The 19,880-nt window shown below is 40.0% G+C and overlaps 1 protein-coding gene across 1 annotated transcript in view; it reads left to right on the forward strand.

Moving 5' to 3' along the window:
• The window catches only part of LOC5505400 (structural maintenance of chromosomes protein 3), a 41,827-nt gene that overhangs the window by 12,086 nt on the left and 9,861 nt on the right, over nt 1-19,880 (forward strand). The window contains exons 13-24 of the mRNA XM_032373818.2: nt 12-111; nt 184-228; nt 1,480-1,548; nt 1,893-1,996; nt 5,261-5,360; nt 5,569-5,705; nt 6,125-6,266; nt 7,073-7,223; nt 7,642-7,791; nt 8,880-8,949; nt 9,031-9,112; nt 9,354-9,473. Of these exons, the coding sequence (XP_032229709.1) occupies nt 12-111; nt 184-228; nt 1,480-1,548; nt 1,893-1,996; nt 5,261-5,360; nt 5,569-5,705; nt 6,125-6,266; nt 7,073-7,223; nt 7,642-7,791; nt 8,880-8,949; nt 9,031-9,112; nt 9,354-9,473 (1,270 nt within the window). The remainder of the gene's footprint in view (nt 1-11; nt 112-183; nt 229-1,479; nt 1,549-1,892; nt 1,997-5,260; nt 5,361-5,568; nt 5,706-6,124; nt 6,267-7,072; nt 7,224-7,641; nt 7,792-8,879; nt 8,950-9,030; nt 9,113-9,353; nt 9,474-19,880) is intronic.

Genomic DNA, 19,880 nt, shown 5'->3' on the forward strand with positions numbered 1-19,880 from the left:
CTTTTTTTTAGGCTTAGCGCATGTGAACAGCGCCGTACAGAGTTGTATGCCAAGCAAGGCAGGAAGAACCAGTTCAGTTCGAAAGAAGCAAGAGATAATTGGATAAAGAAGGTCAGTGTGCATTTTTCTCCAGTTCTAAAATGAGACATCAACTTACGCTTAATATCTCTTCATTATTCTTAGGAAATGAAGTCCTTAACCAGTACAGTAGCCAAGAAAGAATCTCAGGTAATATCTCAGCATTTTTTAAGTTGCATATGTGCATAGGAGGGAATGTTTTTTTTGTGGGGGGGGGGGGATGGGGAAAGGGGGGGCAATGTCATTCCTATACTCACTTCTAAACACCACCACTACACCAATTCTTCTAATATTACTCAATCACACCCAATCAAAACAAACGTTTTCCAAGGATAGTTTATTAAGCCATGAAGGTTTCGTCATGAAGCAGACTCTCAGAGGAATTTCTCAATATTGATTTAAAAGAAGATTATAGGCAACCAGAATTCATTTGGCAGGGCTTCTGGAATTACGCGGAAAAAAACTCAAAATTACGCGGGATTCTTTGCTAAATTACGCGCTAAATTATGCGGAAAATCAATCATTATGGGCTAAATTACGTGGGATTTTGCAATACATTTTTCCTTAAAAATAAAAATTTTGCAGGATTCTTTACTTAATTACGCGCTTAATTATGCGGAATATCAATTGTTACGCCCAAACTACATTTTGTACCGAAGGAAAGCACGAAAAGGTTTATTTTTTGCGCGAAAATATCTTAGGCAAGTTTTCATTCGCTCCTAGCCACCAGCCAATTGAAAAAGGCATTTTATTATTAGTCCTAGGCCGTCGCGGTTTAGCAAAGAACGTCTAGTAATTTTATTTGTTTTCGAAATTCAGTTTGAAATATCGCACTCTTACGAAGAATATTTTTTTAGTCTTTTTTTTACGCAATTAGAAATAGTGAATAAAAAAATTATCTACCTTATTCTTTTTATTTTATTGCATCTATATTTTTGTGCAAAAGCTCTTTGCACATTATGTGAGTCTTTAATTTCGTGATTGCGAAGAAAAATTGTGAAGAAAAATTTCCAGGGTATTTAATTTAAAGTTCCAGTTACTTTCTTTTGTTGGTTTAAAAAAATATACTGAAACAGGACCAGTATATTGAAACAAAACCAACACGTTGCACCTTTTAAAAGTCAGTCTTACAGTAATGGAGTGTTCTTGCTCCTGAGCTATTTTTGATAGTTTCGTTGGATGTGCTTCTTAGAAGATCTAACCGTCAATCTCTGTCATCAAATTTTCTATAAATCCAATTTTTCTATAAATTTTGTGAGATTAAAGAGATGCAAGTCTTTAAGTTTGTGATTATTTTAAATCCCAAATTTAAGTATGTACACAGACAATAACCCATAAGTAATTCATAATTCTCCTCCCCCTCCCTGATTTCTCAAATATTGAATATAAATCATTTCTCAGATACAAGCTTTACAACAAGAAACAGAACGTCTTCGCTCAGAGTTCCAAAGGCTTGAAACAGACATCAAGGTACTACATAATAGGCCATTCAAGCTGTTTGCATGTACACGCACTCAACATGGAAACCTACCTGCACTACCATCATGAAGCACAGGCTTTGTTTGGTGCAAGCTTAAAATGTTGCTTGCTGCATTCTGGTAGTTAAGATTTCTATTAGTGACCTTAAGCAAGGATGACGATGACGGCTAGGACGAATGGCCTATTTAATCTGATTGTTGTTCATGCTGTGGTTTGCAGCAGATATAAAGATTGGGAATTTTAAATAAAGGATATTGCTCTTTACCTAATTCCCTAGCTAGTTTATGATAATTAATTAACTTTAACAATTTCTTTGATGCTTATTGATACTTCAGGAAAGAACAGATGATCTTGAGCAGAGAAGGAGTAGTATTGAGCAAAACAATAAAGAATACTCAGAACTGAAAAGAAAAAGAGATGAGCTTACCAATACACGAAAGTGAGTATACTTAACAAGTATGTAGACTAGTGGTGCGTAGCACCAAATGGACTATTTGACTCATAAAAAACAAGAACAAGTAGTCTTATTGTTTTAGTTAATATCCACTCACATACTACCTTCAAAAAAATTAAGATTTTAATAATTCTCAGTAATGAGTAACGGCTTTTGGTGCAAAAACGCCAACTTTTTCGCTACTCACTACCTATGGCTCAACAGATAGAGAGTATAGTCCAGTCGCTTAGTGTTTCAATCTATACATAGCGGACAAAAGCACCAAACTTGGCAAGATAGCCAAGAGGATGCTAATTAATATTGAGACCGGTGCCCACCGGTACCACTTGAGGATTTTGTGTAATAACGGAATAAAAATTAGAAAAAAGCGTCCATCACGGGCTTCCTGTGGTGAAATTTAAAAGACCTTGTATTTCCAAAACTAAGGCGATATATCTGATTGTTTTAATCTAGTTGGGGAAATATATAGCTATTTGTTAATATTTCAAGATAAGACTGTCGTCGGCTGCATTAAAACGCTTTATTTAAGAGAAAAAGTTTTCAAGGCTAGACCAAATCTCCCTCACGGTTATCCAAGGTGGCGGCTTATATTGGCATAGTATATGCTGTAAGTACCTCATAAAATCACGTATTTTAGGTGAAAAAAAGGCTCATACTTTATGTACCAAGGACTTACAATGTCAATAACCTACTAAATATGAACTTTTGTCTTGAATTTAAATGTATTTCTATTAAATCTGCGATTATCGCAATTATCGGGTATTTTGACGTTGGCTAAAAAGAGGTAGAGATGGATTTAATAGGGGGCTTTGTAAATGTATGTCAACTAGACACCACAGAACAACGAGATGCTTTAGATATGCCTCCTCCATCAAAGTAATTAGTTTGTGAATCTTTTCTTGAGAATATTAAAAGATTTATATATTCTGCAGAAGAAACATCTGTAGAAACTCTTTGTCGCAAAATGGCACAGGAATTATCACAAATTTGCGGTATTAATGCTTGAAAGCCTTTAAGAACGAAAAAACGTGACTAGAAGAGGAACTGCGAAAAAAAAGTGCTTATTTCTCCCTACGTGTGCATTATAGTGTAGAGGTTGAACGTATCGCATGCAATTCCTCAACCCAACATAAACCACTGACACTGTTTTGTGTTTGGCATAAGAGAAGTTTATTATAAAATCACTACAAACTGATAAATGAAAAACTAAAATAATAATAATAAACCTCTCTGCCACCCTTCACACAAAGCCCAGGGTGGGAGGGCGGAAAAAATATGAGCTTGATATATAAACGTTGAAAAGAACAAAGAATTATAGAGTGAAGCTGTGAACGTGTGCTAGCAATCAAGACTAGAGATAACTGAAATACAATATGCTGGCTTGAGCAATTAATCCCTTTAAGCTAGGTGCCCAAAGGGGGGTAAATTCCTCAACCCAACATAAACCACTGACACTGTTTTGTGTTTGGCATAAGAGAAGTTTATTATAAAATCACTACAAACTGATAAATGAAAAACTAAAATAATAATAATAAACCTCTCTGCCACCAAACCGCATGCTTTTAACAGGATAGCAACCAACCTCCAACGAATCGCCGCAGCAATAGAGGACTATGTTTTTAACTTAAAGATGTCTTAATGATGACCTCAGGGATGGAAAAAGCCCTGGAGCATAAGTAAAGGAAAGGTCTCCAGGAAGCGAGAGAGGATAATAAAAAAGTGTAGAGCTTTTGTCAGGCTTATAGAATATATATTATCAGAATATATAAGTGGAGGCTGTTGAAAATGGTATATACCTTGTTTGTGATGTCCAAGCTCCACAATGCGCATGAGACACGCTTGGAAGATTTCGGGAATGAGAAATCCTTTAACCGATTTTTACTAAAGGACAGAGTTTTAGAGGCTTTTTATAAGACGTGCCATCAGTGATCGGCGGTCGTTATTGTCATTCTGAAATAAACTGAAAGAGACTTTTCAGATTGATGCGGGTACGCTAGCTTGTGTGCAGGGTCCGCTGGGATTTCTTTTCCAAACAGATTTTTCCTTCGACGGTGCTATAAACAAGTGTACTCTAGTGTCAATGTACTAGCGTCAATATTAGGAGGACACGTTTAGGCCCAAACCTGACGTAAGCCAGAATTATTCTATGTAAGTTATAAACGATCATATGGTTTTGAGCGCCATATCCGTAAACACCAGCCACCACTGCCGATCTATATACTGGCCGTTATGGCCCGTAACTAGCATGGGGTAGAGCGAGGCTCTCGCCTCGGAAACAATTGTGATAATTTGATTTAAAAAATAACATAGGGCCGTAATGGAAAGATAAACAAATAATCTGAGTTGTCATGGTATATTTTATCAACGCACAACAGGCTATAAAAAACCTTCCTCATTGGTAGCTGATTTTTTCCTGGTGACGGGACTATTAATTACAGCCGCGCTGGTTGAATCAGAGCTCTGTAACCCTCAATATAATGCTTAGACAGCTCATTGAAAGAAAATTTCTGGTGAAATTCATGTGCACCACCTATTGTGCTTATTTGATGGACGGAAATCAGTCATTATTATTATATTTGTATGTTAGCAAGAGGGATGTAAAAAAAGGCCACACGGAGCCTGGGTTCCAGTAGATTTCCTCTTCTCCAAATGTAGCTTTTTATAGCTATTTATGCATTTTTTTTGTTCGGAATTCGATAGAGTACAGGTTAAATGATAGAAATCGTTTTCAAATATGTGCATTTTTACCTTTTTTTGCCTCATGAAAAGGTATGAAAATCTCACCACAGGGTACCCGCAACACCAGATTTCTAAAAAAAAAGATCCGCTAATGGTACCGGTGGGCACCAGTCTCAATATTAATTACCATCTCATAGGCTATAATTATACCAAGTTTGGTGCTTTTGTCCGCTGTGTATAGATTGAGCTCTTTTTGTGCGCTAAGCGACCTTCCTAGTACTGGAGTCAATCAAATTGCAAGATTCGTGATAGCACTGTATGTGAGTGGATTTATACTTATTTACCTTCAAGTTTGTACATTCAAGTAACAAATCTTTAATCTTGCCAATACGCAAAAGGTGAATTTACACTGCATCCTGGAGCTCATTATGTATGAAACGTTTCTGATAATAAAAGTTAAGGAGAATAATCGATAAAATTTTTCAAATAACCAGATCGTTGCAATTACATACTTCCCTTCATGTATGTGCCTCTGGGACTAATTAAACCTTTTTTTGTTTGGAAAATCAGAGAGTTGTGGAGGCAGGAGGCTGCAATGGAGCAGACAATCAACACAGCTCGTGAAGAGTTGTCAAAATCAGAGCGTGGCTTGAAGGGCACTGTAAATAAAGTTAGTAAATGTCATACTGTTTTAATCGTAAATCACATTGGGGCTGATCCAGGATTTCTAAAAAGGGGGCGGTCGAAGCAAGGGCATTTCAAGAAAGGGGGGACCAGGTTAATTGTTCTTCCATGCATTTCCTCATATGTCTTAATTTAAAGTCAAATTTCTGAAAAAAAAGCGGCAAACGACCCCCCAAATGTCCATTCCCTTGTAGGGTATCAGTAATGGAATAGAAACTGTGAAGAAGATAATGCAAGAGAAGAACTTACAAGGGGTATATGGTCCTTTAATTGAAAACTTCACCTGTAATGAGAAGTTCTTCACTGCAGTAGAGGTCACAGCTGGTAACAGGTAATCAGCATTATATTAAGATATTTGGTGAGAAGTATTGGGAAATTTCCATGCTTCTCATTTGAATCTGTATGTTGTTAATGGAAAATAAAATGCTTCATTATCCATCAACATTGTGAAAACATGAAACATCACTAAGAGTAAGAATTGCTTTTGTCATTGAAAATAGATTTTTTTCTAGTGTGTGTGACAATTTACAACACGATTGGTATCTAGTGCAAATCATTTCCATGTTTCCTACTATCCTCCCAAAAATAAACTTGAAAAAGGCTCCCTGTTTGGATGGATTTTCCAGTTCATGGAGGTGGAGAATTTCTATTTTGGTATTGTTAAGGAGTACTGACTAGGAAGAAATTAAGGCAAAGCAGGTTTAACTGTAGAAATTATTGACTGATACAGCTTTTGATTTTTTTTGCCAGGCTATTCCACATCATTGTAGATACAGATAAGACAGCTTCTCTGATTCTTTCAACCATGAACAGACAGAAGATGCCTGGAGAAGTCACATTCATGCCTCTAAATAAAGTCAAAATCAAACCCACCAATTTTCCTAAATCTGATGTGAGTACAATACTGTCAAATTATATTTTACAAATGTTGTTAATGTGTATGGCAAGGTCTTGAGCCTTTTATTGAAAACTTTAAATGCTTTTGTAAGAGTAATCTTATAGAGTAGTTTCCAAAAAATCTTATGTTTACTTTAATTTATGTTTGCTGTAAGGTAATTAATTGGCTGAGCAGAGGTGTGGAATATCATATGGGGAAAGATAATTTTGATGATCTCCCTAAATTACCCTTTTTGGCGGTCAAGGCCATGTGTACATGCTGAGTTGTTCCCCCTATCTCCAAGTGGTCTCATCTCCCTTATGCTCAGTTGTTCCCCCTATCTCCAAGTGGTCTCATCTCCCTTATGCTCAGTTGTTCCCCTTATCTCCAAGTGGTCTCATCTCCCTTATGCTGAGTTGCTGCCCTTATCTCCAAGTGGTCTCATCTCCCTTATGCTGAGTTGCTGCCCGTATCTCCAAGTGGTCTCATCTCCCTTATGCTCAGTTGTCCCCCCTATCTCCAAGTGGTCTCATCTCCCTTATGCTCAGTTGTTCCCCCTATCTCCAAGTGGTCTCATCTCCCTTATGCTCAGTTGCTCCCCTTATCTCCAAGTGGTCTCATCTTCCTTATACTGAGTTGCTGCCCTTATCTCCAAGTGGTATCATCTCCCTTATGCTCAGTTGTTCCCCCTATCTCCAAGTGGTCTCATCTCCCTTATGCTCAGTTGTTCCCCTTATCTCCAAGTGGTCTCATCTCCCTTATGCTGAGTTGCTCCCCTTATCTCCAAGTGGTCTCATCTTCCTTATGCTTGAATAACACAGGATGTGATGCCTATGATAAGTAAGCTCAACTTTGATGACACTCTTAGGCCAGCCATGGAACTGGCATTTGGGAAAACACTGATATGCCGTGACCTGGATGTTGCCACCCAGTATTCAAAGAGTGAGAACCTGGACTGCATAACCCTGGATGGTAAGTATACACCCCTAAGGTGTACAGTTATCACCCCTGTAGGCCAAACAGCAACAACATTAGCCAGCATTGCTGGTGCTGCCTCATTCCTCTGGGCAAACCATTAAGCAACACCTTCCAACATGGCAACACCAGCATTCCTGGTTTAATTTGCAAGCAATCAGTTAAGTTTGCATTGGGCTTTAGACTTTTGTGTCATTTTGCCTCTGCCTGCACCTGCACACATTTGTAGAGCAGGAATCTGGACCGACGGCTTGTCCCATGCCTAGGTAGGGTCATGTTTTACATACTTTAGTGTTATGCAAGATTATCATTTACTGGTTCTCAAGTTACACCTCTCCCATATTGGTGATAATACCACTACCTTGTTTCGTGTTATTTCTGGTGCATGTGTTGATTTGAACCCTCTGATTCCCAGGTGACCAGGTCAGTAGGCGGGGTGCCCTTACTGGTGGCCATTATGATACTCGCAAATCCCGCTTGGACCTGCAGAGGACAATATGGTCTAGCGGCAAGAAGGTGGAGGATGAGGAGGTTCAGCTGCAAACAATCAAGACAAGCTTGGAAGGTAACATTTAGTTCCACCTGTGTATTTACATAAAATACAGTCAATTGACGAAACGTTGTTGTCAACTGGCTTCGCGACTACACTACAAACAAGCCCACATGTAAGCATGGGTAAAAAACGTTTTGTCAATCGACTGTAAATCAAACACATTATTCACACTGCTCCTTTGATTCACACTCAAAGTCTTTTATATACCACATATACCCTAAATTTACACCAATCTCCAGAGCATCATAAATACAAGCTAAACCGACATGACGGAAAAACCTGGAAAATGCGCAATTCCAGATATAGAGAGAAGACACAATTTCTTCAGTGGCTATAGGTTCCTTGTATTACAGACTGATTTTTAAAACACAAATAATGTGAGGCCGAAGTGCAAATAACCAGATTTTGGCTTTTTAAGATAATTTTTCCTTGATCATCATTGCCCTTTGTATCAGCTCGGGACGAAAAGCTCAATTTTCAATGACACTTTACGAAAAGTCGCATCAATTTAAAAAAAGTCGCACTTGATATTTTGTTTGCTTTAAGTTACTAAGTACTCAGAGAAATTTTCCGCCTTATTCGATGTGAAATGGGCTTATTTGAAGCGTCACGTCATGTTTTTCCGTCGTGTCAGCCAAACCTCACAAGATCTGGATACTCAAGGCTCAACCTTGGATGACCTTCAAAAGTGCATCCTGGCAATGTGATAGAAGTGATGCCGATATTTTGACAATGTTGAAAACAAGTAAAACCGAGTAACATTACAAAGGAAAACAAGAAATACCTAACTAGAAATTAAGATAGCAAACACAGCTGAAGTAATAAAAGGTAGGCAGCATTAAATATTCATGCAAAAATGAACCACCCAGGAAAACAGAGGTCATTCATTTTCACTGGGTCAAGCTTAATCAAGAAATCGTTATTAATTATTATTAGATCACTTTTTTGTGTAAGATTTTATTTTATTTAAGTAATTTACAAGCAAAGTTTTTGTTAGCGGCAGCTGGCTGTCACAGGCATTTACTTGACTGAGGGGTGACCATGTGCAATGTTGGGTCCTTTTTGTGTCAGCAGCATGAGGGTTTGTTCTTGATTTTCAGAAATTGATGGTCAAATCACCACAGTATTAGGAAAACTACAGAAAGCAGAGACCAGACAAGTCCAGCTAAGGTTTGTGAAGACCTTATATTTTAAGTTATGTTGAATGTTTTTTTTGTGTGTGCAAATTTACCATCTGCTATTTACCCACAGGGAAACATACGAGAAGCAGAAACTTGATGTACGAGCAATGACACAAAGCAAAGAGAGGACAGAACAAGCCCTTAAAGCGAAGGTAGTTCTCCAATGTTTTAATGTATTCTTGTGTTCAAGTAAATTTTGCCTGGTGTCTATAATTTCTCAAAACTCCCAGAGTTGCCCAAACAGTTTTTTGGAAGAGGATGGTCCCAGGAACTTTTGTATAAATCATTTGTGGTAAAAAAAGATTTTATGATATCTCAATTTATCAAATGTAATAAAAGAGTAAGTAAAAGTGAAGGAAAATAAGATCCATTAAATCGTGTTTTTTTTTGCAGGAAAGCAAGCTCTCCACATTAGAGACAGACTTGGGTGCAATGAGGAGCTCTCTTAAATCGTGGAACGATGAACTTGGCACAGAGTTGCTTTCCCAACTTACATCACAGGACCAGGAGGAGGTAAAAGCCATTTTACTGGATTATCTTAGTATTATTTTCTATATCAGTTAGCCAAACTATTTGCCTGTTACCATGCACTGGGATATCTTTGTGGGAGACGATAGATACTCGAATATATCTGTGTTTTGGAAATGTTGCATGCCTGCCATTACAGTATCTTGTCGTACCACTAGAGTATCTGAGTGCCATTACAGTATCTTGTCGTACCACTAGAGTATCTGAGTGCCATTACAGTATCTTGTCGTACCACCAAAGTATCTGAGTGCCATTACAGTATCTTGTCGTACAACTAGAGTATCTGAGTGCCATTACAGTATCTTGTCGTACCACCAAAGTATCTGAGTGCCATTACAGTATCTTGTTGTACACTAGAGTATCTGAGTGCCATTACAGTATCTTGTCATACCACTAGAGTATCTGAGTGCCATTACAGTATCTTGTTGTACACTAAAGTATCTGAGTGCCATTACAGTATCTTGTTGTACCACTAGAGTATCTGAGTGCCATTACAGTATCTTGTCGTACCACAAAAGTATCTGAGTGCCATTACAGTATCTTGTCGTACCACCAAAGTATCTGAGTGCCATTACAGTATCTTGTTGTACACTAGAGTATCTGAGTGCCATTACAGTATCTTGTCGTACCACCAAAGTATCTGAGTGCCATTACAGTATCTTGTTGTACCACTAGAGTATCTGAGTGCCATTACAGTATCTTGTCGTACCACCAAAGTATCTGAGTGCCATTACAGTATCTTGTCGTACCACTAGAGTATCTGAGTGCCATTACAGTATCTTGTCGTACCACTAGAATATCTGAGTGCCATTACAGTATCTTGTCGTACCACCAAAGTATCTGGGTGCCATTACAGTATCTTGTCGTACCACTAGAGTATCTGAGTGCCATTACAGTATCTTGTTGTACACCAAAGTATCTGAGTGCCATTACAGTATCTTGTCGTACCACCAAAGTATCTGAGTGCCATTACAGTATCTTGTCGTACCACCAAAGTATCTGAGTGCCATTACAGTATCTTGTCGTACCACTAGAGTATCTGAGTGCCATTACAGTATCTTGTCGTACCACCAAAGTATCTGGGTGCCATTACAGTATCTTGTTGTACCACTAGAGTATCTGAGTGCCATTACAGTATCTTGTTGTACCACTAGAGTATCTGAGTGCCATTACAGTATCTTGTTGTACCACTAGAGTATCTGAGTGCCATTACAGTATCTTGTCGTACCACCAAAGTATCTGAGTGCCATTACAGTATCTTGTCGTACCACTAGAGTATCTGAGTGCCATTACAGTATCTTGTCGTACCGCCAAAGTATCTGAGTGCCATTACAGTATCTTGTCGTACCGCCAAAGTATCTGAGTGCCATTACAGTATCTTGTCGTACCACCAAAGTATCTGAGTGCCATTACAGTATCTTGTCGTACCACCAAAGTATCTGAGTGCCATTACAGTATCTTGTCGTACCACCAAAGTATCTGAGTGCCATTACAGTATCTTGTCGTACCACCAAAGTATCTGAGTGCCATTACAGTATCTTGTCGTACCACTAGAGTATCTGAGTGCCATTACAGTATCTTCTCGTACCACCAAAGTATCTGGGTGCCATTACAGTATCTTGTACCACTAGAGTATCTGAGTGCCATTACAGTATCTTGTCGTACCACCAAAGTATCTGAGTGCCATTACAGTATCTTGTCGTAACACCAAAGTATCTGAGTGCCATTACAGTATCTTGTCGTACCACCAAAGTATCTGAGTGCCATTACAGTATCTTGTCGTACCACCAAAGTATCTGAGTGCCATTACAGTATCTTGTCGTACCACTAGAGTATCTGAGTGCCATTACAGTATCTTGTCGTACCACCAAAGTATCTGGGTGCCATTACAGTATCTTGTCGTACCACTAGAGTATCTGAGTGCCATTACAGTATCTTGTTGTACACCAAAGTATCTGAGTGCCATAACAGTATCTTGTCGTACCACCAAAGTATCTGAGTGCCATTACAGTATCTTGTCGTACCACCAAAGTATCTGAGTGCCATTACAGTATCTTGTCGTACCACCAAAGTATCTGAGTGCCATTACAGTATCTTGTTGTACCACCAAAGTATCTGAGTGCCATTACAGTATCTTGTTGTACACCAAAGTATCTGGGTGCCATTACAGTATCTTGTCGTACCACCAAAGTATCTGGGTGCCATTACAGTATCTTGTCGTACCACTAGAGTATCTGAGTGCCATTACAGTATCTTGTTGTACACCAAAGTATCTGAGTGCCATTACAGTATCTTGTCGTACCACCAAAGTATCTGAGTGCCATTACAGTATCTTGTCGTACCACCAAAGTATCTGAGTGCCATTACAGTATCTTGTCGTACCACTAGAGTATCTGAGTGCCATTACAGTATCTTGTCGTACCACCAAAGTATCTGGGTGCCATTACAGTATCTTGTTGTACCACTAGAGTATCTGAGTGCCATTACAGTATCTTGTTGTACCACTAGAGTATCTGAGTGCCATTACAGTATCTTGTTGTACCACTAGAGTATCTGAGTGCCATTACAGTATCTTGTCGTACCACCAAAGTATCTGAGTGCCATTACAGTATCTTGTCGTACCACTAGAGTATCTGAGTGCCATTACAGTATCTTGTCGTACCGCCAAAGTATCTGAGTGCCATTACAGTATCTTGTCGTACCGCCAAAGTATCTGAGTGCCATTACAGTATCTTGTCGTACCACCAAAGTATCTGAGTGCCATTACAGTATCTTGTCGTACCACCAAAGTATCTGAGTGCCATTACAGTATCTTGTCGTACCACCAAAGTATCTGAGTGCCATTACAGTATCTTGTCGTACCACCAAAGTATCTGAGTGCCATTACAGTATCTTGTCGTACCACTAGAGTATCTGAGTGCCATTACAGTATCTTGTCGTACCACCAAAGTATCTGGGTGCCATTACAGTATCTTGTCGTACCACTAGAGTATCTGAGTGCCATTACAGTATCTTGTTGTACACCAAAGTATCTGAGTGCCATTACAGTATCTTGTCGTACCACCAAAGTATCTGAGTGCCATTACAGTATCTTGTCGTACCACTAGAGTATCTGAGTGCCATTACAGTATCTTGTCGTACCACAAAAGTGTCTGAGTGCCATTACAGTATCTTGTCGTACCACCAAAGTATCTGAGTGCCATTACAGTATCTTGTTGTACACTAGAGTATCTGAGTGCCATTACAGTATCTTGTCGTACCACCAAAGTATCTGAGTGCCATTACAGTATCTTGTTGTACCACTAGAGTATCTGAGTGCCATTACAGTATCTTGTCGTACCACCAAAGTATCTGAGTGCCATTACAGTATCTTGTCGTACCACTAAAGTATCTGAGTGCCATTACAGTATCTTGTCGTACCACTAGAGTATCTGAGTGCCATTACAGTATCTTGTCGTACCACCAAAGTATCTGGGTGCCATTACAGTATCTTGTCGTACCACTAGAGTATCTGAGTGCCATTACAGTATCTTGTTGTACACCAAAGTATCTGAGTGCCATTACAGTATCTTGTCGTACCACCAAAGTATCTGAGTGCCATTACAGTATCTTGTCGTACCACCAAAGTATCTGAGTGCCATTACAGTATCTTGTCGTACCACTAGAGTATCTGAGTGCCATTACAGTATCTTGTCGTACCACCAAAGTATCTGGGTGCCATTACAGTATCTTGTTGTACCACTAGAGTATCTGAGTGCCATTACAGTATCTTGTTGTACCACTAGAGTATCTGAGTGCCATTACAGTATCTTGTTGTACCACTAGAGTATCTGAGTGCCATTACAGTATCTTGTCGTACCACCAAAGTATCTGAGTGCCATTACAGTATCTTGTCGTACCACTAGAGTATCTGAGTGCCATTACAGTATCTTGTCGTACCGCCAAAGTATCTGAGTGCCATTACAGTATCTTGTCGTACCGCCAAAGTATCTGAGTGCCATTACAGTATCTTGTCGTACCACCAAAGTATCTGAGTGCCATTACAGTATCTTGTCGTACCACCAAAGTATCTGAGTGCCATTACAGTATCTTGTCGTACCACCAAAGTATCTGAGTGCCATTACAGTATCTTGTCGTACCACCAAAGTATCTGAGTGCCATTACAGTATCTTGTCGTACCACCAAAGTATCTGAGTGCCATTACAGTATCTTGTCGTACCACCAAAGTATCTGAGTGCCATTACAGTATCTTGTCGTACCACTAGAGTATCTGAGTGCCATTACAGTATCTTGTCGTACCACCAAAGTATCTGGGTGCCATTACAGTATCTTGTACCACTAGAGTATCTGAGTGCCATTACAGTATCTTGTCATACCACCAAAGTATCTGAGTGCCATTACAGTATCTTGTCGTACCACCAAAGTATCTGAGTGCCATTACAGTATCTTGTCGTACCACCAAAGTATCTGAGTGCCATTACAGTATCTTGTCGTACCACCAAAGTATCTGAGTGCCATTACAGTATCTTGTCGTACCACTAGAGTATCTGAGTGCCATTACAGTATCTTGTCGTACCACCAAAGTATCTGGGTGCCATTACAGTATCTTGTCGTACCACTAGAGTATCTGAGTGCCATTACAGTATCTTGTTGTACACCAAAGTATCTGAGTGCCATAACAGTATCTTGTCGTACCACCAAAGTGTCTGAGTGCCATTACAGTATCTTGTCGTACCACCAAAGTATCTGAGTGCCATTACAGTATCTTGTCGTACCACCAAAGTATCTGAGTGCCATTACAGTATCTTGTTGTACCACCAAAGTATCTGAGTGCCATTACAGTATCTTGTTGTACACCAAAGTATCTGGGTGCCATTACAGTATCTTGTCGTACCACCAAAGTATCTGGGTGCCATTACAGTATCTTGTCGTACCACTAGAGTATCTGAGTGCCATTACAGTATCTTGTTGTACACCAAAGTATCTGAGTGCCATTACAGTATCTTGTCGTACCACCAAAGTATCTGAGTGCCATTACAGTATCTTGTCGTACCACCAAAGTATCTGAGTGCCATTACAGTATCTTGTCGTACCACTAGAGTATCTGAGTGCCATTACAGTATCTTGTCGTACCACCAAAGTATCTGGGTGCCATTACAGTATCTTGTTGTACCACTAGAGTATCTGAGTGCCATTACAGTATCTTGTTGTACCACTAGAGTATCTGAGTGCCATTACAGTATCTTGTTGTACCACTAGAGTATCTGAGTGCCATTACAGTATCTTGTCGTACCACCAAAGTATCTGAGTGCCATTACAGTATCTTGTCGTACCACTAGAGTATCTGAGTGCCATTACAGTATCTTGTCGTACCGCCAAAGTATCTGAGTGCCATTACAGTATCTTGTCGTACCGCCAAAGTATCTGAGTGCCATTACAGTATCTTGTTGTACCACCAAAGTATCTGAGTGCCATTACAGTATCTTGTCGTACCACCAAAGTATCTGAGTGCCATTACAGTATCTTGTCGTACCACCAAAGTATCTGAGTGCCATTACAGTATCTTGTCGTACCACCAAAGTATCTGAGTGCCATTACAGTATCTTGTCGTACCACTAGAGTATCTGAGTGCCATTACAGTATCTTGTTGTACACCAAAGTATCTGAGTGCCATAACAGTATCTTGTCGTACCACCAAAGTATCTGAGTGCCATTACAGTATCTTGTCGTACCACCAAAGTATCTGAGTGCCATTACAGTATCTTGTCGTACCACCAAAGTATCTGAGTGCCATTACAGTATCTTGTTGTACCACCAAAGTATCTGAGTGCCATTACAGTATCTTGTTGTACACCAAAGTATCTGGGTGCCATTACAGTATCTTGTCGTACCACCAAAGTATCTGGGTGCCATTACAGTATCTTGTCGTACCACTAGAGTATCTGAGTGCCATTACAGTATCTTGTTGTACACCAAAGTATCTGAGTGCCATTACAGTATCTTGTCGTACCACCAAAGTATCTGAGTGCCATTACAGTATCTTGTCGTACCACCAAAGTATCTGAGTGCCATTACAGTATCTTGTCGTACCACTAGAGTATCTGAGTGCCATTACAGTATCTTGTCGTACCACCAAAGTATCTGGGTGCCATTACAGTATCTTGTTGTACCACTAGAGTATCTGAGTGCCATTACAGTATCTTGTTGTACCACTAGAGTATCTGAGTGCCATTACAGTATCTTGTTGTACCACTAGAGTACCTGAGTGCCATTACAGTATCTTGTCGTACCACCAAAGTATCTGAGTGCCATTACAGTATCTTGTCGTACCACTAGAGTATCTGAGTGCCATTACAGTATCTTGTCGTACCGCCAAAGTATCTGAGTGCCATTACAGTATCTTGTCGTACCGCCAAAGTATCTGAGTGCCATTACAGTATCTTGTCGTACCACCAAAGTATCTGAGTGCCATTACAGTATCTTGTCGTACCGCCAAAGTATCTGAGTGCCATTACAGTATCTTGTCGTACCACCAAAGTATCTGAGTGCCATTACAGTATCTTGTCGTACCACCAAAGTATCTGAGTGCCATTACAGTATCTTGTCGTACCACTAGAGTATCTGAGTGCCATTACAGTATCTTGTCGTACCACCAAAGTATCTGGGTGCCATTACAGTATCTTGTCGTACCACTAGAGTATCTGAGTGCCATTACAGTATCTTGTTGTACACCAAAGTATCTGAGTGCCATTACAGTATCTTGTCGTACCACCAAAGTATCTGAGTGCCATTACAGTATCTTGTCGTACCACTAGAGTATCTGAGTGCCATTACAGTATCTTGTCGTACCACAAAAGTATCTGAGTGCCATTACAGTATCTTGTCGTACCACCAAAGTATCTGAGTGCCATTACAGTATCTTGTTGTACACTAGAGTATCTGAGTGCCATTACAGTATCTTGTCGTACCACCAAAGTATCTGAGTGCCATTACAGTATCTTGTTGTACCACTAGAGTATCTGAGTGCCATTACAGTATCTTGTCGTACCACCAAAGTATCTGAGTGCCATTACAGTATCTTGTCGTACCACTAAAGTATCTGAGTGCCATTACAGTATCTTGTCGTACCACTAGAGTATCTGAGTGCCATTACAGTATCTTGTCGTACCACCAAAGTATCTGGGTGCCATTACAGTATCTTGTCGTACCACTAGAGTATCTGAGTGCCATTACAGTATCTTGTTGTACACCAAAGTATCTGAGTGCCATTACAGTATCTTGTCGTACCACCAAAGTATCTGAGTGCCATTACAGTATCTTGTCGTACCACCAAAGTATCTGAGTGCCATTACAGTATCTTGTCGTACCACTAGAGTATCTGAGTGCCATTACAGTATCTTGTCGTACCACCAAAGTATCTGGGTGCCATTACAGTATCTTGTTGTACCACTAGAGTATCTGAGTGCCATTACAGTATCTTGTTGTACCACCAAAGTATCTGAGTGCCATTACAGTATCTTGTTGTACCACTAGAGTATCTGAGTGCCATTACAGTATCTTGTCGTACCACCAAAGTATCTGAGTGCCATTACAGTATCTTGTCGTACCACTAGAGTATCTGAGTGCCATTACAGTATCTTGTCGTACCGCCAAAGTATCTGAGTGCCATTACAGTATCTTGTCGTACCGCCAAAGTATCTGAGTGCCATTACAGTATCTTGTCGTACCACCAAAGTATCTGAGTGCCATTACAGTATCTTGTCGTACCACCAAAGTATCTGAGTGCCATTACAGTATCTTGTCGTACCACCAAAGTATCTGAGTGCCATTACAGTATCTTGTCGTACCACCAAAGTATCTGAGTGCCATTACAGTATCTTGTCGTACCACTAGAGTATCTGAGTGCCATTACAGTATCTTGTCGTACCACCAAAGTATCTGGGTGCCATTACAGTATCTTGTACCACTAGAGTATCTGAGTGCCATTACAGTATCTTGTCATACCACCAAAGTATCTGAGTGCCATTACAGTATCTTGTCGTACCACCAAAGTATCTGAGTGCCATTACAGTATCTTGTCGTACCACCAAAGTATCTGAGTGCCATTACAGTATCTTGTCGTACCACCAAAGTATCTGAGTGCCATTACAGTATCTTGTCGTACCACTAGAGTATCTGAGTGCCATTACAGTATCTTGTCGTACCACCAAAGTATCTGGGTGCCATTACAGTATCTTGTCGTACCACTAGAGTATCTGAGTGCCATTACAGTATCTTGTTGTACACCAAAGTATCTGAGTGCCATAACAGTATCTTGTCGTACCACCAAAGTGTCTGAGTGCCATTACAGTATCTTGTCGTACCACCAAAGTATCTGAGTGCCATTACAGTATCTTGTCGTACCACCAAAGTATCTGAGTGCCATTACAGTATCTTGTTGTACCACCAAAGTATCTGAGTGCCATTACAGTATCTTGTTGTACACCAAAGTATCTGGGTGCCATTACAGTATCTTGTCGTACCACCAAAGTATCTGGGTGCCATTACAGTATCTTGTCGTACCACTAGAGTATCTGAGTGCCATTACAGTATCTTGTTGTACACCAAAGTATCTGAGTGCCATTACAGTATCTTGTCGTACCACCAAAGTATCTGAGTGCCATTACAGTATCTTGTCGTACCACCAAAGTATCTGAGTGCCATTACAGTATCTTGTCGTACCACTAGAGTATCTGAGTGCCATTACAGTATCTTGTCGTACCACCAAAGTATCTGGGTGCCATTACAGTATCTTGTTGTACCACTAGAGTATCTGAGTGCCATTACAGTATCTTGTTGTACCACTAGAGTATCTGAGTGCCATTACAGTATCTTGTTGTACCACTAGAGTATCTGAGTGCCATTACAGTATCTTGTCGTACCACCAAAGTATCTGAGTGCCATTACAGTATCTTGTCGTACCACTAGAGTATCTGAGTGCCATTACAGTATCTTGTCGTACCGCCAAAGTATCTGAGTGCCATTACAGTATCTTGTCGTACCGCCAAAGTATCTGAGTGCCATTACAGTATCTTGTCGTACCACCAAAGTATCTGAGTGCCATTACAGTATCTTGTCGTACCACCAAAGTATCTGAGTGCCATTACAGTATCTTGTCGTACCACCAAAGTATCTGAGTGCCATTACAGTATCTTGTCGTACCACCAAAGTATCTGAGTGCCATTACAGTATCTTGTCGTACCACTAGAGTATCTGAGTGCCATTACAGTATCTTGTCGTACCACCAAAGTATCTGGGTGCCATTACAGTATCTTGTCGTACCACTAGAGTATCTGAGTGCCATTACAGTATCTTGTCGTACCACCAAAGTATCTGAGTGCCATTACAGTATCTTGTCGTACCACCAAAGTATCTGAGTGCCATTACAGTATCTTGTCGTACCACCAAAGTATCTGAGTGCCATTACAGTATCTTGTCGTACCACCAAAGTATCTGAGTGCCATTACAGTATCTTGTCGTACCACCAAAGTATCTGAGTGCGATTACAGTATCTTGTCGTACCACTAGAGTATCTGAGTGCCATTACAGTATCTTGTCGTACCACCAAAGTATCTGGGTGCCATTACATTATCTTGTCGTATCACTAGAGTATCTGAGTGCCATTACAGTATCTTGTTGTACACCAAAGTATCTGAGTGCCATTACAGTATCTTGTCGTACCACCAAAGTATCTGAGTGCCATTACAGTATCTTGTCGTACCACCAAAGTATCTGAGTGCCATTACAGTATCTTGTCGTACCACCAAAGTATCTGAGTGCCATTACAGTATCTTGTCGTACCACTAGAGTATCTGAGTGCCATTACAGTATCTTGTCGTACCACCAAAGTATCTGGGTGCCATTACAGTATCTTGTCGTACCACTAGAGTATCTGAGTGCCATTACAGTATCTTGTTGTACACCAAAGTATCTGAGTGCCATTACAGTATCTTGTCGTACCACCAAAGTATCTGAGTGCCATTACAGTATCTTGTCGTACCACCAAAGTATCTGAGTGCCATTACAGTATCTTGTCGTACCACCAAAGTATCTGAGTGCCATTACAGTATCTTGTCGTACCACCAAAGTATCTGAGTGCCATTACAGTATCTTGTTGTACACCAAAGTATCTGGGTGCCATTACAGTATCTTGTCGTACCACCAAAGTATCTGGGTGCCATTACAGTATCTTGTCGTACCACTAGAGTATCTGAGTGCCATTACAGTATCTTGTTGTACACCAAAGTATCTGAGTGCCATTACAGTATCTTGTCGTACCACTAGAGTATCTGAGTGCCATTACAGTATCTTGTCGTACCACCAAAGTATCTGAGCGCCATTACAGTATCTTGT

This window comes from Nematostella vectensis, chromosome 6 (genome assembly GCF_932526225.1).
Source record: "Nematostella vectensis chromosome 6, jaNemVect1.1, whole genome shotgun sequence".
In the NCBI taxonomy this organism is placed as follows: Eukaryota; Metazoa; Cnidaria; class Anthozoa; order Actiniaria; family Edwardsiidae; genus Nematostella; species Nematostella vectensis.